Source organism: Tachypleus tridentatus, chromosome 11 (assembly GCF_004210375.1).
Source record: "Tachypleus tridentatus isolate NWPU-2018 chromosome 11, ASM421037v1, whole genome shotgun sequence".
Lineage (NCBI taxonomy): Eukaryota > Metazoa > Arthropoda > Merostomata > Xiphosura > Limulidae > Tachypleus > Tachypleus tridentatus.
In genome coordinates this window covers 41,246,401-41,271,649 of record NC_134835.1, presented here as the reverse complement: position 1 = coordinate 41,271,649, position 25,249 = coordinate 41,246,401, and the positions used below count along the sequence as shown (strand labels likewise).

General features: G+C 35.4%; 2 protein-coding genes across 5 annotated transcripts in view; one reads left to right on the top strand and one right to left on the bottom strand.

Annotated features, from left to right (window-relative positions):
* Positions 1–7,841: 7,841 nt before the first annotated feature.
* On the bottom strand, positions 7,842–12,902 carry LOC143232012 (uncharacterized). 3 transcript variants are annotated; one of them, XR_013017332.1, is made up of 2 exons: positions 12,746–12,902; positions 7,842–9,131 (listed from the first exon to the last, which is right to left on the bottom strand). XR_013017332.1 is itself a non-coding variant. In XM_076466980.1 (2 exons), the coding sequence occupies exons 1-2, from the start codon at positions 10,957–10,959 to the stop codon at positions 8,860–8,862; spliced, it is 312 nt and encodes a 103-aa protein (XP_076323095.1). In that variant the 5' UTR covers positions 10,960–11,109; the 3' UTR covers positions 7,891–8,859. The 3 variants fall into 3 exon arrangements, 2 of the variants coding, with proteins under 2 accessions (XP_076323095.1, XP_076323096.1); XM_076466980.1 differs by lacking the exon at positions 12,746–12,902 and adding an exon at positions 10,920–11,109 and having other exon boundaries at positions 7,891–9,131; XM_076466981.1 differs by lacking the exon at positions 12,746–12,902 and adding an exon at positions 11,049–11,079 and having other exon boundaries at positions 7,891–9,131.
* Positions 11,453–25,249, top strand: part of LOC143232011 (ATP-binding cassette sub-family A member 7-like) — a 64,224-nt gene continuing 50,427 nt past the window's right edge. The window contains exon 1 of one of the 2 annotated variants that reach the window (XM_076466978.1): positions 11,453–11,648. The gene's annotated coding sequence lies outside the window, so the exon portion shown is untranslated. Of the gene's footprint in view, positions 11,649–12,969; positions 13,312–25,249 lie in introns of those variants that run through there. The other variant, XM_076466977.1, reaches the window with a different exon arrangement.

Sequence of the window (25,249 nt, the reverse complement as noted above, 5' to 3'; positions counted from 1 at the left end):
AGAATAACCAGTCACTTGCTTAGTGCTGGTCTCCCTGGCTAAATGCAAGATGAAGACAATTACACTTAATCATTATATTATAAAATACCGTCTGAGTTGGTCTAGTGTGGATGAGAGAAAGAAGTTTAATCAAAAGAAGGCATCCAGTTAGAGCAACAGTTTGGCATGTTTATTCAAACAAGTATACATGTATACTGTGTTTGTGTTTAACATCTTAATAAACGTTAAGCATTCTGTGTCCAGTTTCAATGGACATGTATTCAGTTACGGATAAATTTATTATTACACCCTAATGAATATACTGAAAAACATCCTGTTATCTAAAAGACCTATTCAATATAGCTCTAGAATTGATTCAGTTTCACCTGGATATATCATATAATGGATACGTAAGGGGAAAGTTTTGTGCTGTAGGTGCAGGATATCATTACTGCAAAATTTTCTATATCTGCTAAAGTGTATACTGATCTTTACTTGAACTCTTTTTTAGTACATTTTAAAATTTCTCGGTTCAAGAAAGTTACATTTTATACCACTAGAAAAACTCATGAACAAAATATGTGGGTTAGCTTCGAGAAAAATCGTTTCCGAGAGAATTCTCTACTAATCAGAGTTATTTACAGTAGTTGAGATTACAGATACGGAAAAACAAAGTGAGTTGGTTATGAGGCAGTGGTGAGACTCTATGAGCTAGGAGGTGTAGTTTCAATGTGAAAGTGACCCACAGATACACTTCGAGTCAAGCAGAGCTATCAAGTGAGCTGCTTGGTACATTTTGTTATTTTTTCACACTTACCAATCGTTAGCGTGTTGGGGCCCTAACAGCTCCTATGACACTGTGCCTTCGACATGTTTAGGCTGACGAGTCTAAAAAGAAAGTATCTGTCCACTTCCACAGTTCTCCCTGAGAGGGATCAAACAGATGACTCTGCTAAGTACACGACAATTAAAGGTTTGAATCAGTTCCTGCCTGGAATGACTGGAATATTTCAGATTAGATTTACGGTGCATGGTTCTGAGTTTAGGTGGAGCATGAGGAGCAACTATGCAGCTTTGAGATGGTAGTTAGTGAGTTGTGCTGGAGATCTGAAGAGGTGGAAAAAGTAATTCATTAGATTGAATTCATGGCTCAGAAGAGGGCAGTCACTGAATGTTTGACTATCTACACAGATGACCTGTTCTTATTGCATGGTAAAGCTTATTTTGCAAAATTCTATACAGATCACAAGGATATCCTTGTTTACATGTTCATGGAAGTGCCATCCTGTAAGAAAGTGCAGTCTTATTGAGTAGCTTCTGCCATAACATGATTATAAATGGAAATTTTAAGCTAGTTGTAGGAAAGAAAGAAGCAATTCTAGTGTATTTACTTAAAATAGATCATCTCACACATCCACTTATAGATTTAAACCTGCCCAAGGTTAATAATCCACCTGTATGTCCTAGTGTTGCAATGCAACCATAATAGTATACAAGGAATGGGCAGAAATATTTTGATACTCTCATGGAATATATTCCACAAAGTATGCCTCTGCAATAACATCATTTTTTAGGAGAGGAGAAAAGCATATGCTTTGCTGTAGAAAATTGGGTCATTTTTGTGTGAAATGTCTCTAACTTTCCAAGTAGCAAAGAAGATAAGGCTATTGGTTTTGACCAACAGGATCAGGAAAGGAAAAAATATTTCCAGAGAAACAACAACGTTGGTCAATTAACTAGTCCACTTGAAAGCGACCATACAGTATATTTGATATAAATGAAGATTTTTCATTTCGTATCACACATTATGTTTAGTTTCATTCTTTTTTTGCTTAAAGGTGTATATATCTAGCATTTTTTGAGAAAATTAGTTAACCTTAGAACACCACAATATGCTTAATTGGCCTGTAAACTGGTCTAATTTGATTATTTTCCAGCAATAAACCTATTTTATTCGAGAAGCAAGAGTGTTGGGTAACAGATTTTATCTTTTTCATTTTCAAACGGCCCGGCATGGCTAGGTGGTTAAGGCACTCGATTCGTAATCTAAGGGTCGCGGGCTCGAATTTTTGTCACACCAAACTTGCTTGCCCTTTTGCCATGGAGGCGTTGTAATGAGACGCTCAATCCCACTCTTTGTTGGTAAAATAGTAGCCCAAGAGTTGTTTGGGTGATGATGACTAGCTGTCTTCCCTCTAGTCTTACACTGCTAAGTTAGGGACGGCTAGCGCAGATAGCCCTCGTGTAGCTTTGCGCGAAATTCAAAACAAACAAAAAACATTTTCAAACACGCTTGGAAAATAACAAACTTTGAAGTTATATTACAAGGTAGAGGAATAAACATTTTAACGCACCAAGTAATGTACAAACCAGAAAGCAATTGCAATAGCTCAAGCTAAAATACGTCAAAATAATATTATAAAGAGTATAAAACAAGCTTTCAGCACCGCATTTAATCAAAACAAAGTGAATCCACACTGAATATTGTAAGAAACTTATCTTTTAAGTATGTATATACATAGTTATGTAAATGTCTGTATTGGTCTAAGGATTCTTTCACAGTAGGTGTCTGTGACTTGTTGGCGATAAATTAGACAATAAATGAGCAGTACGTGCTCCACTTGTTTTATAGTAATATATTCAAAACAAAATAAATGTATATAGAGAAGACTTTACGCCATGTATATTATAATTGTAAATTAAATACTATACAGTTTTCTTCTTATTATCCAAACTCTATTTAGGCTAATTCAATTGCTTTAGAATTCAGGACAAGCCAAACTATCTTTCACTATTTTTATCTTAAATACTACCAGTATATAATTCACTTATTCCTTTTCTTCTGTCTGTCTTTTTATCAAAACAGTGTTGATGTAAAGTTAATTTACACTACCTCGCGAGTTACCGCTGTTGTATTCTTAGCTTCCGGCACTCGTTTTGTTTTCTGTATAAAAGCCTACTTTCAATATACGCCTGCTTTTTGTATATAGGTATACTTCCATGTAATCGTTTCCATTTTGTCAGAGTTCACAGAGGCAGGTTTAGTTGCCTTACAATACCCTTTGACGAGACAAATTATTATTTAAAAGTATCAGAAAACTGTTAAACTCACTTTAACATATCAACCATTAACGGTTAAATCTACATTTTCTACGTTTCCTATGACCGAAACTCTCTTTCATTCGGCTTTAGTTTTCAACTTTCTTCCTTCTCTGATCTCTCATTTGATCGCAGATATTTATATCTCATTCATTCGTTCTAGAAATCTTTGTAGCCTCTACATCAATAACTTACAAATACAACTTCCAATAATAATCTGCTTTTAACTCTTTTTATTATGAAGAAACAACAAACAAGTAAACAATCATAAAATATTAGCTCAAAAACAAATTATTTAATACTACCTGTACTAAACAAAATTTTATGTCTGACAAAAATAAATTAAAATACAAAGTGAGAAATGAAACATAGGCCCTTTATTTAAAATAACATTAAATAAAAGAAACCAATAAATGTATTTATATACCAAAATATAGCCAGTTATAACACTGAAACATGTAATAAACCAATACACAAAACAAAACTTTAAAAAATATTTATACATACACAAAAGCAGCCACAAGTATGTCTATATGCACAATAAGCCACCTGCCTCTTCGAAAAACCAACAATAAACTGCAATAATAATGAACATAGCCAAGAAGAGAAGAAAAACGATACAATTAGTAGATGCATTTACACTAATTTAACTTGTAAAATACCTAAACACTAGAAACAGGAAACAAAATGATAAGTAACTTGATATAAGTACGTATATACGCAAGTAAGGGGATTTTAAAATCGCTTGTTGTTACTGCAGCTATGACAGCAGATTATTAATGCTGTAGTCAACTTCTAGGAAGCTCTAGTCATGGTGCATGTAACCTATTGAGCTCTGCACTAAAATGGCTTGGATACAGCATACCATTTCTACTAGCTATGGAAAAGAATCCTTATGCTTCAAGATATAATCTTTCTCCCGTTTATAAAATCCCCAGGCCTTCATTCAACAAGCTGTTTGTTACTGGTAGTAACATTTTAAGTAAGGGGATTTTAAAATCGCTTGCTGTTACTGCAGCTATGACAGCAGATTATTAATGCTGTAGTCAACTTCTAGGAAGCTCTAGTCATGGTGCATGTAACCTATTGAGCTCTGCACTAAAATAGCTTGGATACAGCATACCATTTCTACTAGCTATGGAAAAGAATTCTTATGCTTCAAGATATAATCTTTCTCCCGTTTATAAAATCCCCAGGCCTTCATTCAACAAGCTGTTTGTTACTGGTAGTAACATTTTAATGGCGTTACATTACTAAACATAAGGGGTTGTTTTTTCAGTCAGGAACATGGTAGATAGTTCTAATTTACCTGGTTATGGTGACTTCTTGGCCAGTATGGATGTTCCCACATTAACATCTGACACTATGGAAACATTCTCAGTTACTAACTGGGCCATCACCACTGACTTATAGATCTCCATGGGGCAAAACCATTTGGCACTTCATTTAGGTGAGCAATGCAATAATATAAGAAAGTTCTCTTTGGCTTCAGAACATAGTGTTCTCATTGCAGTGTCTTGCACATTTGGTGATGATGACACTTTTTTCACCTGTAAGTAACTAATAAGACACATTAACATTTGAGGATGAATGACTGAAGATTAAGCCGACTTGCGAAGGTATGGCATAGTTTCCAGAAAGATGGGGCATCTGGTATGCTTGGCTCACTTGAAGAAAAAGTGATGATGAACCACAAACCACCACAAATCCTTCCCTAATTGGCTATGCGGATGTTATCCTGTTTTTAATGGCTTGGAGATTTAGTTCCATGTCTTCACTTAATATATGTCAGCCAATACAATGGAACTAATTATTTTAAAAGGAGTTGCATTGTCGATGCTAATTTTGAATGAAAAAATCCAGATTTTTGATTTTGAATTAATGTGTGTTTTCTTTTAGTTGTATAATGAACACATTTATCTGATTCTCAGTTATCATTTATTACTATTATTTTTAAAGAATAAGGATTTATTGCTAGTGCTGGTCATAGCAAGCAGTAACAGGGTAGTGAGATCTATCATTCTACTGATAGGTATGGTAAAGGGTTATTTTTGTATTAATTTGACATTCCACTTTGTTATTTTGAACAATGTAGACAAAGAGAGTTGGCATTTTTTATCTGCGATGATTTTCATTCAGTGTGGAACTTTTATTGTTCACAAGATTTAGTTTATGTTCTTATTTATTGTTTTTCGGTATTTTGACATATATTTGCGTTCCTAAAGGGTAATTTGATATGTAGCAGTTTCTTTGTTAAAGGGTATTTCCCTTGTTTGGGGTTTGTGATGTCAATCAGCCCTCCATAATAGGGTTGGTAAGCTATATAACCACTACTCTGTAATGTTAATACTGTTTTTGTTTTTCACAGTATTGTAAACATTGTTGTGTATGTAGTTTTTACAGGAATTAGGATGCGTTATACTTATTCTTTGATGGCACTCAGTTAAATTTTTTTTTTTTTATAGTTTCATATTTAGGGATTGCTAGTGATAAAAGGGGAGATGTGGTACATGACAGAACCACGTGTTAATATGTAAAGTTTTCGAAAATTCTTTTCTATTTCAGCTCAGATTGAACGTGAAAATACATTTTAACTTCCCTTCTAGCTAGGTTTGTCTAAAAATGTATTTGCAATTAACCAAACTTCTAATAGGAAAGATAATTCATGATGTTTAGAAACAGAAAGCTGTTTTAGCTGCTGGTCAATTAATTTTCCAGCCAAGTGTCCAAACCTAAACGGACTGACATCATTTGCAGAAAACTAACGTTCTTAGCCTGGCTTAAGTTTGTATTTTTATAATATCAAAACCAGGTTGGTTCTTCCCTGTGAGACAGAAATGTAGCGGATGTTGCTCAGAATTTTGCTCAAAATTTTGTAAAATTTTACATTTTACAGAACTTAAGATATTTTAAAGATACTTTTGCAACATTTGTAACTATGTACTTTATGTGTAGCTTTTGTTTCAGCCTTGTCTTACCTGAACATAGTTTTGTTTATACATGTGTATACGTGGATTTTGTAATTTACCTCTCGGAGATGGGCGACACATACAGGACTTGCGCAAGAGAAATCTCTCTAAGGTTTCACTTACATTCTTGCTCTTGTCAGCCTAATCACTGATGACAAATATATATTTTTTCATTGTTTAGTTTTTGTGATTGTGTTTTTGCAGCATAAATAATCATTTTTGTACTTTTGCGTCTATTGTTGTCGAGCCTTTTTTCCAGACAATTCTAGTTGTAGGTCAGGGAAACTAATACATTCCATGACTCAGTATTCTCCAAACTTCAAGTTCGTAGATCTAACTGACTTCTCTGTGGCATTTCTCATGCAAAGATTTTCCCACACAGAAGTCAGAACATTCACGATTTCAGCTGCAAAATTCTCTCAGGGTACTCTGGTTGTATTACATGGAGACAAATTTCTTTAAAAGCTGACGGGTGTACGATCTACAGGAGGGTGAATTTAATGCAAGGACTGAAAGGTATGCAGGAAGGGTGGTAAAGAAATTCATTGACTACAGCTGAGGACTCAGGACAGAGAGTGAGACTTAGCTAGAGTACCTAAAATGTGTTATGAAACTCCTCCTGAGGTTAAGCCCATGCAGCATGGAAAAATTATTCAACGGAGAATTATCAAGTGGCTCGAAATTAAAGGTGTTTGAGACTGAATTGAGAATATCTACAGGACACCAAGATATTCACTAACCAGAGACACAAAATTTCAGCTCTAGTAAAGAATGCCTACAGGAGACAGGCATGAGATTGTATCAATGAACAAGTTCTACCATCATAAGATGTTTTCCCTTCAAGTAAAAATGTGAGAATTGGTGGATGACAACCACGATTATTGATAAAGTGGTAGAAAACCTCTACATGCCTATAGGAGGCTCATTGTTGTTCCAGAAGTCGGGCTAGAAAAAGCCATCACTGTGAGATGATTCACTAACAGAAGAGACTGCTATTGCTGACTTATGAGAAAGATGAAAAGAAGCTCTCGCGAGCGACCTGTGGGACAGCAGAGAGCCATTCCGGGCTGGAAAACAAACCATTCGCGGCCGGTACAGTTTTCGTAGAAACCTGGAAGTTTGCAAAGCAGGCGAACAAGGTGCATCCAGTGTCTTGTCAGTCAACAACTCTAGAAGTCAAAGACAATGCTTGTCAGAACATAAACCTCTTGGAACCTGCCTACTAAACGACTGTGTTATCAAACCAAATTGCCCCAAAACGCACGCAAATCCATGATGGAGACAAGGCAGCTCCTTTCCCCAAGAGGTGAGAGAGAAGTCGATGAAGGATTGGGCAACACCCTAAACTATTCCAGACAGATCACTGTGTGTAATGATGGTATTTGGCGACATGCAGCGCAATCGCTGATATCAAATCTACATTACTCAGAGTGTGATTCACTAAAGTGGTCAATGAAGAGAGGAATCCTGAATAACGACCTTCTGATTGCTTAGTTGAAGTAACGTAGAAAGGTCGTGGTTACAGTTCCGTCACCTACAAAAGTACGCTCAGCTCATTGAAACCATAGCTATAAGAGTCACGGTGTGGGTGTATTTTCTTATATCAAAGCCATATCAGACTATTTGCTGTATACAACGAGGGGAATTGAACTTCTGATCATAGCACCGTAAATTCGAAGACTTACTACTGCCTTACTGGAGGACAAAAGACGTTTATATTATGATAGTCCAGGGGTCAGGGTTGCACGTTTTTGACTAACTAACTGGTTTCCTGTTAGTCAGTTCAGAATTAGGGATAAATGTTTAAAGATAGTATTTGTGTATTCTTGCGCATAAATAATCAAAACATCAGCATTTTAACAGGCTAAACATAATTTTATATAACTTTATTTTCATTCATTTGCATTAATACATTGTGATAATAATTAAATATTTATAGTGTAACGTTTATGTACAGGGTGTTCGGAAAGTCACTGTGCACTTATATATTTATTAACAGACATGTTTTAATATAAAATACAGGAGGTAAATATGAATGACAATTATAAACAATCTTGAAAGTGACCCCCTTTGGCATCAATACATGCTTGGATCATTTTTATTTTGTTTCTAAACACCGCTATCAGTTGCTGGCTTGAAATAGACTGAATGAATGCTGTTATCGCTGCTTTCAAGTCATCCAGCGTGCACGGACGATCTCGATACACTGCAGAATTTGTTGCTCCCCACGGATAAAAGTCTGGTGAATTATGATCTGATGAGCGTGGGGATCACACATCTTTGGAAATAATGCGGTCTCCAAAACATTTCTTTAATAACCGCATAGATCTGTGAGATGTGTGGGCAGTAGCACCATCCTGTTGAAACCATGAGTAATTGATTTCATCACTTGTCATCTGACCGATGAAAGTGTGAAGAATCTCCGAACAATAGCGCTTGCTGTTTATTGTGTTCATAAAGAAAATAGGGCCAACAATTCGACGTCTGGAAATCTCAACCCACACAGCAACCTTGAAATCATGTAGGGGTGTTTCGTGCAAACTGTGAGGACTATCGGATGACCACAATCTTGAATTTTGTGAATTAACGTAACCCGAGAGACGGAACCATGCTTCGTCGGTGAAAAAGGTCACATCCAACACATTAGCTGTATTCTATTCGATAAATCGGTTAAACCATCTGCAATAGCGTATTCGTTTTTCATTATCAGTTGCTTCCAGTTCTTGTACCACCATTATTTTGTATGGGAAGAGTTTTAATTTCTTTCTGACGGCCTTATGAGCAGTTCCAAGACCAATATCATGCTGCTGAGCTAACTTTCGAAATGCTTTTCAGAAATATCCAACAGTTTCTCCTCCGATAGCTTTGCTGGCCTTCCACAGTGTTTGGCATCATCCGCTGATCCTGTTTCCCGAAACTTATCAACAAGGTTACGAACTGCATTGTGATGTGGAACAGGTGTATCTGGGAATTTTTCAGCAACTCGCTGTCGCACCACATCTGTGTATCTACCACCTTCTCGGAATACGTGTTCGACGAGCCAGACACGTTCTTCAGTTGTTAAAACCACATTGGGATCAAAATCTGAAATATAATAAAATATGATTACAAAACTGCACAGTGACTTTCCGAACACTCTGTAGAATCAATAATGTATTAGAGTGATAAATTACATAACTGATAAATTTACAACTTGATAGCAAAAAAAAAAAAAAGATTACTTCGTGCTTTAGAATCTAAATAACTCATAAATTAAGACGAACATTTTCGCGCAATAGTAAGGGAAGCAAGAAGATAATAAAATATTTAAAAAGCTTAAATATATTTAAGCTGTCGTCTCTCTTATCGCCCGGCATGGCCAGGTGGTTAAGGCATTCGACTCGTAATTTGAGGGTCGCGGGTTCGAATGCCTGTCGCACCAAACATGTTCACCCTTTCAGCCGTGGGGGCATTATAACGTGACGTTCCATCCCATTAATTCATTGTTAAAAGAGTAGCCCAAGAGTTGGCGGTGAGTGGTGATGACTAGTTGTCACTTCCCTCTAGTCTTACACTGCTAAATTAGGGATGGCTAGCGCAGATTGCCTTCGTGTACCTTTGAACGAAATTCAAATCAATGAAAGGTAGGAGGTTCTCAGTTACCTTTATTTAGAAAAGTGAAGCTCTGAAACTGGCTAATGCCTCACTGGTAATAAGAAAGAAAAGAGCATCTTTATAAAACACTGCTCAGAATGCCTAACAGTGATTCAGCCATAAGGTTGTTTGGTTTGTTCTTTAATTTCGCACAAAGCTACACAAGGGCTATGTGTGTTAGTCGTCTCTAATTTAGCAGTGAAAGGCAGCTAGTCATCACCACCCACCGCCACCTCTTGGGCTTCTCTTTTACCAACGAATAGTGGAATTTACCGTCACATTATTATACCCTCCACGACTGGAAAGGCAAGCATGTTTAGTGGGACGGGTATATGAATCCGCGACCGTCAGATTGCGAGTCGAGCTCCCTAACCACCTCGCCATGCTCAGGGTTAAACTTCCATGTTTATATTACCTACAGATTGCGAGTCGACCTCCCTAACCACCTCGCCATGCTCAGCGTTAAACTTTCATGCTTATATTACCTATAGATTGCGAGTCGAGCTCCCTAGCCACCTAGTCATGCTCAGCGTTAAACTTCCGTGCTTATATTACCTATAGATTTCGAGTCAAGCTCCCTAACCATCTAGCCATGCTCAGCGTTAAACTTCCGTGCTTATATTACCTATAGATTTCGAGTCAAGCTCCCTAACCATCTAGCCATGCTCAGGGTTAAACCTCCGTGGTTATATTACCTACAGATTGCAAGTCGAGCTCCCTAGCCACCTAGTCATGCTCAGGGTTAAACCTCCGTGGTTATATTCTCTCAGCGGACACACCATAGTTATCTCTACTGAAATAAATAAGTGCTACAGAACGTTACATAGTTGAAACAATCTCTGATACATCATGGCGAGGGCCCGGCATGGCCAAGCGTGTTGAGGCGTGCGACTCGTAATCTGAGGGTCGTGGGTTCGCATCCCCGTCGCGTCAAACATGCTCGCCCTCCCAGCCGTGGGGGCGTTATAATGTGACGGTCAATCCCACTATTCGTTGGTAAAAGAGTAGCCCAAGAGCTGGCGGTGGGTGGTGATGACTAGCTGCCTTCCCTCTAGTCTTACACTACTAAATTAGGGACGGTTAGCACAAATAGCCCTCGAGTAGCTTTGTGCGAAATTCAAAACAAACCAACCAAACAAACATCATGACGACAAATGTGAGATAAGTTGTCAAGGTTTACTCTAAAAGACGTACGTTTATTTGTTTTTAATTTTCACTAATAAACTACACAAAGACTACCTGAGTTTAACAATTCCATATTTTGAAGTTTTAACTCCATGACTAGAAGGAAGGCAACTGGTCAACAAGATCCTGTGCTAACTTTTGGATTAGTCTTATAAAACTAAACAAATATGATTTAACCGTTACATTCACAGCGCATCCATGACCCTAGAGTGTGGAGCACGTTTCTGTGACAACAGGACGCAAATCCTCGAAATTATATTCTGGGAAAGCTTATTGCTACGCGTTGCGTTACCCAGTTCTACGTATATTTAGAGGAGAGTAAATGTTTACAAGCAATGCTTTTTTCGATTTCATTAACTAGAAGAAAAAAAAAAGACTCAGTTAAATGGTACTCTGAAAAATATGTACAAAATGAGAAAGAAATCACGAGTGTAACATAAAATATCACTGCTCTAAGGTTAAGAAAATTCCCAATTTTCACGAAAAGCATCATAGTGATTGTCTCTATGATTTCACACTTCCGTAGCTCATGAAAGGGCTCATAAAAAATACAGAAATAAAATTATGAAACTTCTGTTAGTGTGGCACAATTGTAATACTCTAACATTTTTTCGTTGAAAAACATTTATAACTTAAAAATACAGACAATCTACAGTCTAATGTACTTATCCTGGTAGTTTCTATGTTCAGATTTCTACGTATTTTATATTGCAGGTGAAAGACTAATTATAATTGTAACTGCCATACAACCTCTTACAGCATTTTGTAAGCTAGACAATAAGGGTAAGTATATATCCTCATTTAATTTAATTTTAATTTATATATACTACAAAGGCTTTAGATTAAAAAAAAACAATAACAAATTAAGCTGCTTATAAAATCTCAAATATTTGATAAATGTATCACGTTTTTAGAATACACTTTTAAAATTTTTAACATCATGTGGACCGTGTGATGAAATGACTATATAACACCGTAGATCTACTTTATAGTGACATAAAAGTATTAAATAACTTAGAACACTGTGAACAAAACTTTCGAACGCTTAGAATTATCTTTATTATCTCTTAATGACAGTGAAGTGCACAGAAGGGTGACTAAGTAGGCTCATGCCTCTGCCTTATGTTTGTATATCCCAAAAGATCCATTTTTGTCATAAAAATGTTTTGAATCACTAAAAGCATATTTGATTACCTCACGTGTACCAGAGCCAACCAATAGTCCCCACAGTTCCCCCCTGCTAAAAGTCCCATTCCCATAATAGTATGTCTTGCGATGCCTCTCTCCTTTTTAAATAAGCCCCGTGTCTTTTAATATTATCTGTCCGTTAGTTCTCGGTGGTAAACTCTATAAGTTCCTCTTAGATATTTTTACTCGTCCACTGTTTATTTGGATAGAGCGATCATGATCAATAGCAACTAACCTTTTATATTTCTTTTTTATCTCTTTCTTTGTATAGAGAACAAGAAATGGATAATTTCGATCATACAGCCTGGTACATTAAACGTTTATCATAATTCATATTGATAGGTAGTCAGGGGAGAACAGGAGGTACTAGTTCAAATGTAATATGTTTAAAACGTACATTGCAATGTTCAATCGCTAATATTAATATTCATTAAAAATCCTTTTAGCTTTGAAACATGGAAAGTTTATTGCAATCAGCTAACGATAATCTTTTAAAATTCATTAATGTTTCTTTTTTACTGAAATTTTACTTGAAAATTTGTTCAGTTTTATGTTACGATATTTTGTTATTTTCAGAATAAAGTAAAACGTTTGCAATCGCTTTAACATATTTAAGATAAATGTTATTTTACAACTGAATTTGTATAACTTATAAGTATCTATTAAAGAGTAATTGCAATGAAAGTTAGTACCAGTTTCATTTCTTGAAGAGCAAGTTTTCTTTATACATCAACGTATCTCTCTCTTAACTTTTTTTTCTTTTCCTCTGGTTATTCCACGTAGTAGTTGTTTGCAACTATGCAATAAACTTGTTTTATATGTGTGATATCACCACCAATATAAAGTTGAGAAAGCTGAGACTACGTCCTGGTTTTGTATACGCATGCGCTTTGCTTGCACAAAGGATCTGACTTCACAACCGGAAATCAGGAAAATGAGTCGCTCCTTGTAGTTCTTTCCTATAACCAAAACCAGAACGTACATAGAGAGAGTTGTGTGTATTGATAAGTGTTGCAACGTACAGTTAAAATGGAATGTGCTTTCGTGCATTGTGTCTTTTAAACTTACTATAGCGTTTGCTGAAGACAAGTATTAAAAAAAATACTGAACAAAGATTATATCTAAACTGTCCATCTGATCCCTTGTTGTGTACGTGCGTGAATGTTCCACGTAAGAACTGGGGAACGGACCTTTTCTTCAGCTAGTACAGGAAAAAAGTCAAACACTTCGTCCTGCTTTAGAAGTTCAGTTTTCTGAGGTGAGACATAGGTATTCGTTAAGTATTAACTAAAACCTAAAAGAATAATTACACACGAGAAATACTTTTCACTTAAGGTATACCTGTCTATTATCTATTCCAACTTACAACGATATTCACTTCGAATAGAGTTGTTGAAAGTTGAGCCTATAATAATGTATTTCCTTCCAGTTCGACTTGAACCGATAATGAGGCTCTTAGTTTTTTTTATTTTATGTGTAACTGTTTGAAACTCAAAACTGTGACGAATTATAACAAAGTAATATCACAGATGCGAATTTGCTGTGCATTATTCTGTATTTATTTTATCCAAATTTTATTGGAAAGATGTGTGAGCAACTTCAAGTTAAAGCAACTTAGATTAAGTAATAAACTTGTAAAACGCGTATAAGAAAATAATAACCGATGCTTTAATTTTTAATGTAAGGCCGTAAATCGTTTCACCAATTTTGGGTTCCAAATATGTGCATAAAGTATCGCCGTAACCATAAACTAAAGTAACATTGTTGGTTGTAAGTGTATGACAACCATATTTTTACCTCTTTTGCAATGTATCAGATGTTGCAGGAAACTTAAAGGGTTAAATATGCGGATAAACGAGATTCTTATGAGTAAGCATACATATGTGCTTATTTTATTCTGAGCTTCATTATAACGTGACGTACCACATTGATAATTAAGTTTAATGTAGACTAAATTCCCCTCCATCAAATTTTAATTTGCATTTTGGCTTTTAGAGAGATTTTCTTAAACTAAACAATTGCGTATTATTACAAAATATTGCATGTATAGCATCGTTAATTAATGACTTTCTCACGTCACTATTATTATTAATAATGGTAATATTATTGTTTGTAGCTCTGACTGATAATTCAAACTGTCGCATATTTTCTTTAGATGTCTTCTGCTAAACCCCTACTTCACCAAATTTCAAGACAATCCATTAAAATTTACCCGAGATACAACATTTCCAATTTTTTTTCTCTTTGCACCAAAGTGCGGAATATTTGACAGAATATATTTTTTTTTAATTTTGTTACAATGGTAGGCCTTTACAACCTTCAATTAACATTCTCGTTTGGTATAAATAAAAGCCACGTGTGCAAAGTTATTTTACAAAAACCGCTCAGATTTGACGAAAAGTTTTTGCGCATGCCTACGTAAAAAGCCATGTAAGCAATCAGTCTAACATTATTACTACAGTATCACCTAAGACTGAAAGCGGATCATTTTTACTTTTTGCTCATTCGGATTACATTTTGTTAATGTAGAACAGCTAAACAATAGGGTGAAAGTATGTGCAGATACACGAGTATTGGTTAGGCCAAGCAAACTAGGTTAACAGTTTCTAGCTCATTTTTTTTCAAAAGAAGCGTACGGGTGAACGATTATTATTCATTGCCAACATCTAAGAGTAAGTTTACTAAATTTTATGAAGTTATTCGAATTAAAGAGCGTTTAACGTCACGCGATATTACCTTAAGTATTAACATAAACAATGACGCTTGATACCGCTGTATCGTTTGCATGGGGTGATGACAAGAAACAATTAATCTAAACTCCGCAGAGTTTGTATAACGGAAGCTATTAACACTGTTTTAGAGAGGAAAACTGCCACAAAATGTTTCAAAAATCTGGTTGGTTCTGTAAATTAACTGTCTGTTCCGAATAATAGGGCTATGATTATAAAGCTAATTTTGGTTACTGACAAGTTCACTGTCTTACCTATTGTGGTTTTTGTGCTGCACTGTTTTCGAACCTAAGGTGTTTTTGATAAGATATTCTATCAAAGAAATTGGTTAATAATAACAGGAATGGCATAATACAGGATCGTGAATGAGGATATGTTCAGTTGTAAATCATTATTTGAGACACATGATCTGTCATTGGTTCACAGATTACGCCATCGCGTTATCGAGTTCAAAATTCAAGTTCATTCAAAACATTTTCAATGAGATTAAGAATCATTGACTGAACTGCAATGGAACTCGTTAAGCTTGCATTATCAAGTGACTCATCAGAACACATCACATGCTTCCAGTCATTTATTGTTCGCTGTGAGTGACATTACATTATAAACGATCGACACTCTGGCATGTGCATTTCCACAAGGTTATTGTTTTTTTAATGTGTCGAACAACAGCTAAAAGTTAAAATTTCACATCCATATGGAAAATAGTTGCAAATTAATTAGCTGCCAAACATACGCTAATACGCAGCCAAATATTCTATGATATGTATCTTTTACATATTTGAGGGAGGGTTAGTAAAGAAAATAAATTAACCATAGAATTGTCCTTTATGATTTCATTCTCTTAATAGTATAGAATAAGTATTGCTCGGGATGTAGGGTAATATCTTATCCTCTAAGTTCACTGACTTTGTGCAGCACATTTTATATATAATCACCAATAAATAGATAACTTGTACTGGCCAGGTGGGTTAAGGCATTCGACTCGTAATCTGAGGGTCGCGGGTTCGAATCCCCGTCGCACCATACATGCTTGCCCTTTCAGCCGTGGGGGTGTTATAATGTGACGGTCAATCCCACTATTCGTTGATAAAAGAGTAGCCCAAGAGTTCGCGGTGGGTGGTGATAACTAGGTGCTTTCCCTCTAATCTTACACTGCTAAATTACGGACGGCTAGCGTAGATAGCCCTCGTGTAGCTTTGCGCAAAATTCGAAATCAGACCAATAACTTGTACAATTTGCATTGTCAGTCAGTTGGCGTTTCGGAACTAGCTTTAACAAGAATATAAGAACCATTTTAAAGAAAGCGGGATCTAGGTTTACAGCTCGGTTATTTCCTTTTTTATATTTACTTTTTTATACTTTTAAATTCAGAATCTTGTTTGTTCGTCTTCAAGAATCTTAAAGTTAACTTGAAAATAAAACAAAATAAAAGTTTCTCTTTTTGGTATAGCATTATTCGAGTAAACTGGTCACATTATCTAAAGCAGAAAACATTTTGAGTATATTTGGAATACTTCGGTTTTGTACTTCATGAAGTGCATAATGTTTACATTATCTCTGGTTCTTTAAAAGCTGATCAAAAAATTACTTTCCATAACAACTCTTTGTTGATGGCGCTCCCTTTGAAAAGAGTCGTAGACTTCCTTTCTTTAACTCATGGTCTTATATAATAACTAAAGTATGAATACATAATACTTGATGGAGTATTATAGATGATGGTTTATGAATTTTTCTTGCTGAGTTTGATGTTGATAGGCTTCAGATTCTATGCTGAGTTCAGACGTGTTGGTTAGAACAGTGTGGGTTGTAACAAAACAAGTGATAAGGAAACCATGACATCTTGCGAAATGAATCAGTCTGCTGCTGATCGGTGAAACAGGGAATATAAAGTAAACTTCTATGTTTTTACCACAGTCACTCGACGTTTAACTGAGTCATCAGGATCACACTTTGTTTCTGAAGTATTTATTTAAAACTTCGAACTATATGTAGTATCCACGTACTCCCGATCTATTGCATGCTTTTATACGTGATCTGAAGTCATAATTTTGACCTTATCCACTAAAGTACAACTCGACACTCCAGTCAAGTTTTCCATACATTTTTTTCTGTTATATGGTTTTCTAAAGCAATTAAAAAACTTGTCTCTGGCTCAAGAACTTTCCTCCTGCCATTGTATCACTTTTCGCAATTTTCAAAATCAAGTAACAAGTAGTGTTATCCATAAACATTTCACTCATCAGACGAGATCATATGCTTTCAGTCGTTTAATCAGAGGAGATCATATGCTTGCTATCATTTAATCAGACCAAACCATATGCTTTGTCTTTATTGTCCACGAAACTGGTAACATTGTAAAGTCTCAGAAAGTTATTTTTGTATTAAAAATGGAAAACCACTTAGGCACAATAGTAAAGACAGAGAAACACAAGCTATCTCATTGTTATAACCATTACACAAATAAACTGTCAGAGTATTGCAAACGTTATGAAAATATCACTCGAGACTATAAAAGTTGGCTAAAACATAAGCAAGTACCATTGGATTATCACACAGTTTCGTATATTTAGGCTACTTCATAAATACCTATACAATGCTTTTCAAAATGTCAAGAATGTGGTTATCAACGCTGATTCCTTGCAAAACCCAGGAAGAAAATCAGCATCTTCAAATAAAATTTACATTCGGAAAGGTGTTAAAATTTGTTTACTTAGAACTTCGCATCAACCCACTAGAATTAGTTACATGCGTTTCAAAAGTATACTAAAATAGAAAATTTGAAGTTTTGTTTAGAAATCAGGCGTTTGTTCAGATAGATACTTTAAAAAATTGTTTTTTTACGTAATTTGAAAAATACGTTGTATTAATGATTGTTTGATGTTTGATACGGTTACTTTATTTTAGTTTCTTTTTTTAACACTAGTGTTCAGTGGCTTGAGTAGGCCTGTTCTTAGCCTAGATACAGTTACTTGATGGCTCTACAAGGTTGTTAATTAATACAATTATGTATCCATGTGTGAAACTTAATCTACGTATTTAGAGCTTATCTTTAACCTCATTCATACATTAATTACGTTATAAATAAACTTTAACTCATAAAGTAATGTGCTAACGTATAAACATCTTTTACTCTTGAACGATGTACTTTGGAAATATAAGTATACAGTATGATTGGTAGCTTTAGTGAACTTTAAAAAGTCAGCGGTTATTTCAGTTGCGAACTCGCTCATCGCGAAAGGAAACATGGACCCATCTTTTATTGTTAGTCGCTTTTAAAAGGAAACGCTGTGACATAAAAATTGGTTTGTCAAACGACCCTGCGTTCTTTCACGAAACATTTACTCACTCGAATCGCCCATGGAAAAGAATTAATTGGACAGACTTATTTTATACTTGTCTGAAGAAATGGGCTTCGCATTGTTAACAGAACCCTTTCTTAGACGTCAGTTTGGGGTATTTTATTTATTGTAATATCGTTATATATAAATCTAATCAAAAACACCCTAGGTTTGAGAAAATGGTGCCGTCAAAAAGGGATTGAGTACCATGTAAAGGTTTGTTTTTGAATTTCGCACAAAGCTACTCGAGGGCTATCTGTGCTAGCCGTCCCTAATTTAGCAGTGAAAGACTAGAGGGAAGGCAGCTAGTCATCACCACCCACCACCAACTCTTGGGCTACTCTTTTACCAACGAATAATGGGTTTGACCATCACATTATAACGCCCACACGGCTGAAAGGGCGAGCATGTTTGGTGTGACGGGGATTCGAACCCGCGATCCTCAGATTACGAGTCGAACGCCTTAATCCACTTGGCCATGCCGGGCCGTCCATATAAAGGAATGAAATCAAAACTGGGGGCTAAACTTGTAACTAAATTTACAGCATTAATAAGAATTTTACTGCAAATAATCGTTCTTTAGTTAGTTAGGACCGGTATTTGTTTTGTTCATTATCACGCTCCAAGTTGAACAAAAATTTCGGCGTGGTTAAGTAATGAATGAATATTTCCTGAAAATTTCTCATTAATGCTGTTAGGTGTAGTTACAAGTTTGGCCGCCAGTTTTGATTTTATGTCTTTAAGATGCACACTCAATCCTGTTCTGGCCTCACCTTTTTTCACAACTAAAGTGTTTATTTATTAGGTATCATAACTTTTTGTCAATATATGCCAACAAACCACAGTAAGTAAGAAAGTGACACTTAACAGTAAGGTCCGGAACTACCAAGTGGTTCGGTCGCTCGACTCATAATTTGAGGGTCGCGAATTCGAATTTCTGTCCCAACCAAATATACTCGTCCTTTCAACCGTGGGGGCGTTATTTCGTTCAGTCAATCCCACTATTCATTGGTAAAATACTAGTTCAAGAGCTTGCGGTGGGCGGTGATGACTAGCTGCCTTCCCTCTAATCTTACACTGCTAGATTAAGGATGGATAGCATAGATATCTCTCGTGTAGCTTTGTGCAAAATTCAAAACAAACAAACAAAAAAACATTCGACAGTAACCAACATTAGCTTTAGGATTGCAACCTTATTATTCGGAACAAATGTGTACTTTACAACCCCAACCAGATTTTTTAATTATGTGGTGGTAGTTTTTCTCTCCAAAAGGGGTTAAGAGCTTACTTTATACCAACGTCGTGGAGTTAGGTTAATAATTTTACGTCATCACCACATGCAATTGATACAGCCGTATCAAGCATTATTATTTACGCTAATTGCTTAAGGTAATAAGTATCACGTGATGCTAAAAGCTCTTTTGTTCGAATAAATTCACTAAATTTACGCTGAAATGTTGGCAATGAATAATAACCGTCCACCCGTGTGATTCTTTGTAAAATTTGAACTAGAAACCGTTAATTTAGTTTGTTTCATCCTAATACTTCTGTATCTTTATAGGAAAACCCATGGTAACTAAATTAACAGTTTCATGTCATCACCTGCATGCACTCGGCACTACAGTATCAAACACCGTTATTTACGCTAATATCACGTGACGCCAAACACTTTAATTCAGATAATTTCGTAAAATTTTGCAAATCTGTCTTTAAACATTAGCAGTGAATAAATAACCTTTCATCTGTATGATTCTTTTGAGAACTTGAGCTAGAAACTGCTAATGTAGTTTGCTTGGCCTTACCAATATTCCTCTATCTGCACGTGCTTTCACTTTAGTGTTATTATTCTAAATCAGCCGTATTAATTAGAATGACAAAAAACTGAAAACAGTCCACTTTTACTTTTAGATGAAGCTTTAGTAAAACTTAAATTCCGACAGCTCGTGACTTTTTTGCGTAGGCGTGCGCAAAAAAGTTTCGTTAAATTTGAATTCTGTGTGTTCAATAACTTTGCATATTTACACCAAGTAAGACACCTGATTGTGGGTTATAACCATTTATTAGTGCATGAAATTTGAAAGAAAAATTCCATACAAGTTATATATATATATATTTTAATTAAATAAATATTGGAAATTTTATATTTCATGTTTTAATGTCATAGTTTGAATTACCACAGTCGAAGCGACAGAAAATGGAAATTTGTAACTGTCATTTCTATTAACAACACACATTCTGCAAGTTGTTTTGCCCGCATGACATACTACTCGTCTTTTGTTGTGTAAACCTGAACACAAGTAGTGATTAATAGGAGAAATCTCTATTGTTACTTCTAAAAATTTTAGAAGTTATTCATCTTCTGAGTTCCCTGAAACAAAGTTTTTTTGGGCTTATCTCTGACCGTAAGCTGACCTTTATGGCAGTCGGGTCAAATGTATAAGAGCACTGAACATCCTCCGTGTTCTCTCTTCCACCATTTTGGGAGCGGAACGATGTTCTATGCTAAAGATATATTGTGCTCTTATTCGATCGAAATTAGACTATGGGCCATTGGTCTATGGCTCTGCCAGGACCTCGGCCTTAAAGATCCTGGACCCCATTCATCATTAAGGACTTCGACTCTGCACTGGAGCTTTCTACACTTTCCCAGTTCAGCTCTTATACATAGTCTCATGAACCTTCTTTGCACCTCCGCCATTTGAAACTGTCTTTACTATATATTTCGAATCTTCGTTCCTTACCAAAGCATCCCACCTGGGGTTGTGTTTTCCTTCCTCGGAACAGACAATCTGCCATTGCTCCTTTTGGCCTTTGTATCCAGGCGCAGTTGGATAAATTGGGTTTGTCTTTGAATACCATTGCTATATCCAAGGTCAGCCCATCCTACCAAGGCTTCTTACAGTCTCCAAATGTTACCTATCTTTAAGTCATCTGAGAAAAGCAGACACTCCCAATTGGAAATAGTGTGCTATTCGCTGAACACCTTTCGAATCATCCTTCCATTTCTATTTACCATCTGTATGGTTGTGGTTCGGTGGTTGCGCGCAGAATTCCCTGTACAGCTTCTGTCTTCACTGTTGAACTGTACGCCATTTCTCTCGCCATGGATCAAATAGAAGCTAAGTAGTACTGAAGCTGAACTATTTATACTGACTCGCTTAGTTCTCTACTGGCCCTGGAATCACTTCACGTTAGTTTTCGCCCTGTTCTCGCCGATATTCAAAACCGACTGGCCCATTTCTCTTTAACATCAATTTTTATTCAGTGTTTCTGGATACCAGGCCACGTGGGTATTCGCGGGAACGGGATCGCCGACACCGCAGCTAAATCTATCTGCTCTGACACTATTACTGCTGTGCCTGTTACATACATCGACTATGGTCCTGTATTCAGGGCTCGGCTCTGTGCTAGCTAGCAGTCGACTTGGAGTGAGCAAGGTAAAAACAAGCTTTTCCAAATAAAACCCTCTATTGAAATTTGGTCGTCTTGCTACCTTAAGGATCAGAAAAAGGAAGTTGTTCTAACTAGACTACGCGTTGGTCACAGTTTTTTAACTCATCGTTTTCTTTTATCTGGGACTGATGCACCAGTGTGTTGTCTGTGTAACACTCAGATCACAATAAGCCACATTTCACTGTCTTGTCGTTGTAACCACTCTCAACAACAGCACCATTTTAAATATATTTTGTCCCAAGGTTTATCTGTAACGTTAGGCAGTGTTTTGGCGATGGTGACACTGTCCACCTTAGAAATATTTTTTAGTTTTTTAAAGGCAACCAATCTTTTAATGCCATTTAAGTTTTTAATTTATGCATTAGATATTTTTAATGTGATTCCTTTTAAGAAATCAAAGTCCATGTAGTTCAATTTCAAATTAGAAAATGGCCGTAACGTCAAATAATTCGAAACCAGAACTGGAAAGGACAACTTCAGGTGGCTAACGCTACTGTTTGAACTACCCGTTAATCATTCTGGCGAGTTATAATAATTAAAATTTTGCTACAAGTTTTTTAAAACTTGTATTGCTTTACTTTCTGAAAACGGCAATAACGTCAAATAATTCGAAACCAGGACTGGAAAGGCCAACTTCAGGTGACTAACGCTGTTTTTTTTTTTAACTTACTCGTTAGTCATCCTGGCAAGTAATGATAATGACAATTATTCTACAGAAAGTCCTTTACAACTTGTATTACTGTAGTTTTTTTCTTTATCTGCATACTAGATGTAAAAATTGGATTTAATGATATTTAGGTTTTAATTCAAAAGTTAAACTTTGTTTTGTTTTACCTTAATTTACTTTTATGAATTTTAATAAATTTACTTCAATTTTAACTTTTTACCTGATATTTGGCGCAGATAGCCTAGTTGCTTTGCCCCATAAAGCACTAAACCAAATCAATCATATTCTGAGGTTACATTTTCATTAAAATAAATTACAAGTAATCCTTTTATGAATACGCTTGACTCTAGAGTTTTCCTTACACATGATTGGTATGTACTTCATGTATTGTGTACTGTACATATTTTGTGCGTCTCAAGTTTCTAAATACATTCACTTTATTTACGACGTTTGTTGCGCTTTTCTGACTTTTTGTGAAATTTTACGTAAGTTGTAATTATTTTAGTCATGTTCCTGTAGGACCACTCGACTTTCCTAAATTTCATTAATGCTGGAGCTGATTGGTTCTATTCTATAGATTCACAATCCATTAGTTCTGCATTTCATACAGTCATTTCAAGGCTTTATATAGCCTGAACTTGTGGCTTAGTATTTCCAAAGTATTTTCGAGTACACAGAAATAATTGTTTGTAAAATAGATTTATCCATAAAAACAATACAAGTTTCAGTTTCTCTTCAATAATTCAGTTTTCGTACATTATTTTGGTTATTTTTGTAATGTCTGAAACAGTGTGATAGTTTGCGTTTTTATGTGTTTGTTGTTTTTTGTTGGTTTTCTTTTGCTGTTTGAAAAGTTATCCATTTACCCTCGAAAGCAACTTATTGAAGCTTTACCGTAATTTTCGTGTAACTAAATTTCAGTTTCTATCAAGATCAGTGTGCGTCTTTCAAAGTTGTTGCAGGAAAATATATCTAACCTGAGCGTGATAAGAAAGTAAATTTTTAAATACCAAAGCTACTTCAGAAATATGTAGAGCTATTAGTTTGTAGGACTAAGAAACATAGACCAATTAAACGTGTGAATATTAATCATAGCACAAGGGAGCTGTTGGAACATCAAAAGGGATTCTTGCCGAATGTTAGCACAGAAAATATTGTAATTGTGTTTATATACTTCAAAATATAATTAATTAAAAAACTTCCATATTTGCTTTAATTTCCTATTTTTGGTTACAAATGTGTTTTTGAATTACAATATCAGCTAGCGCTGATATAACTTAAATATTGTATCTTTAATAACGAAGTTAAGACCGGTTTGTACGATCAAAAGTAAACCTGTCAACTGCTGTGTTTCTACAAAGATCGCGTTTTCTCCATTTGTAAAAGCTTTGAATTAAAACAAGTTAATCATTTCTAAAATGTATGTTAAATAAAAAATTTAGACATTGTAACAAAAGTGACATACGAAATATCAAACCTTTAACATGATTAAAAAAAAATGTTTACTGGTATATTTAAACGAAATTCTATTTCGATATACTGATGTATTACTATATAAAATAATGTGGACTTTGTAGTAGTAAATTTAACTTTTAAAGAAAGCATTCTTTTGACATAGGTATTCGAAACTCGATTTTAGATTCAGCCTTTTTAATTAAGAGTAGTTTGTTGTACTATTAGAGTAACGAAACATATCACGTGATGGAACATATTTGAACTTGGTTGTGTGTGTGTGTGTTCGTGAAAGGACGATTGGAAGCACCAAATCTAATTCGTTAACCGTGACAACTGAATTCCCACAGACTTTCGATGATTGTTATACACAAAACCCTATTCTCTATACAAACGAGTTTTTCTCAACCGTTTTAAAATTGATTCACATGCCTGATTTGCGTTTCTGCCTCTCATTCATTATCTAGAATAGCTTCCTTTCTTGGTAGATGTAGCTATCTGCGTTTCGAAGAATTTTAACGACAAATGTCCGAGTAAACATAACTGTTATTGTTAAATTTCGTCATTTATTTATTGCGTACGTGACACGACTATACAGTGTTCTGTAATTAGTAAACACTTTTGTTAACTTATTAACATATTGTTAACCAGGACGAACGTATACCAAAAATCCCAAGTTAGTGTATACTGTTGACATGTTTTTGTTGCTCTGGTAACATTATATTAGTTTTGATTTGTTTTTCATGTTCTTGAGTGTTATTCTCTGTAACCTTCCGCTATAGCCGGTATTTTACCGTTTACGACACCACTACTAAGTTGAGTTCATTTATAAACGAGTTCAGGAATATCTCGGCTCTTTGTAACTACAGCTGAAACATCTAAACCATTTACACCGATGAATGACAGTGTTTGCTTGCGTTGGTTCTGGACGTTAGTGAATACTGATTTTTTTGTATGAGAGGTAAACAAACAACAGCAAGGTTAACGAAGAAACCATTTTATTGTGTCAGTGATAAGAGATGCAGTTTCTTCAGTTCAAGGTCTTGTGAAAACTGCACAATAAACATCGATACAGCTGGTAATACTGATGGATATTATGGCTAGTAAATGACATTTTGCTTTTTTTACCGAAGTGATAAAGTAGATACAGCTGATGGTTTATCTAATAACATTCTAAGGTGTTTTTTTTTTTGCGTTATGAAATGCTTTTGAAATACTAGAGGATGAACACAAACTTGTATAATGGATGAAAATTGGCTTCATAAACGTACATGGACAGTGCAAATAATTCATATATTTATACGTATATGAAAGTGAAATAGGATTCTGAATTTGAAAATAAAGCATATAATTATTTATCCAGGTTATAATTTCTGCTTGAAAAACATTCTACGTCATCAGTAGGTATTTGACCTTATTTAAACTTGGGTTATTCAGTTGTTGCGTAATAGTCTTCATATGATTTTTTTTCGTATGCGTACAGTAAACAGATCCCAAGTTGTTCCATATTGTAAATAAGATATTAAATACAAATAAATATGTTATATATTCACA

What these genes read in the sequence shown, in the direction of transcription:
- LOC143232012 (XM_076466980.1), bottom strand. Translation starts at nt 10,959, where the DNA reads ATGGAGTTAAAACTTCAAAATATGGAATTGTTAAACTCAG. An exon ending in TATGGAATTGTTAAACTCAG is followed by an intron (nt 9,132 to 10,919) that starts GTAGTCTTTGTG and finishes ATTATATTTCAG; the next exon opens with ATTTTGATCCCAATGTGGTT.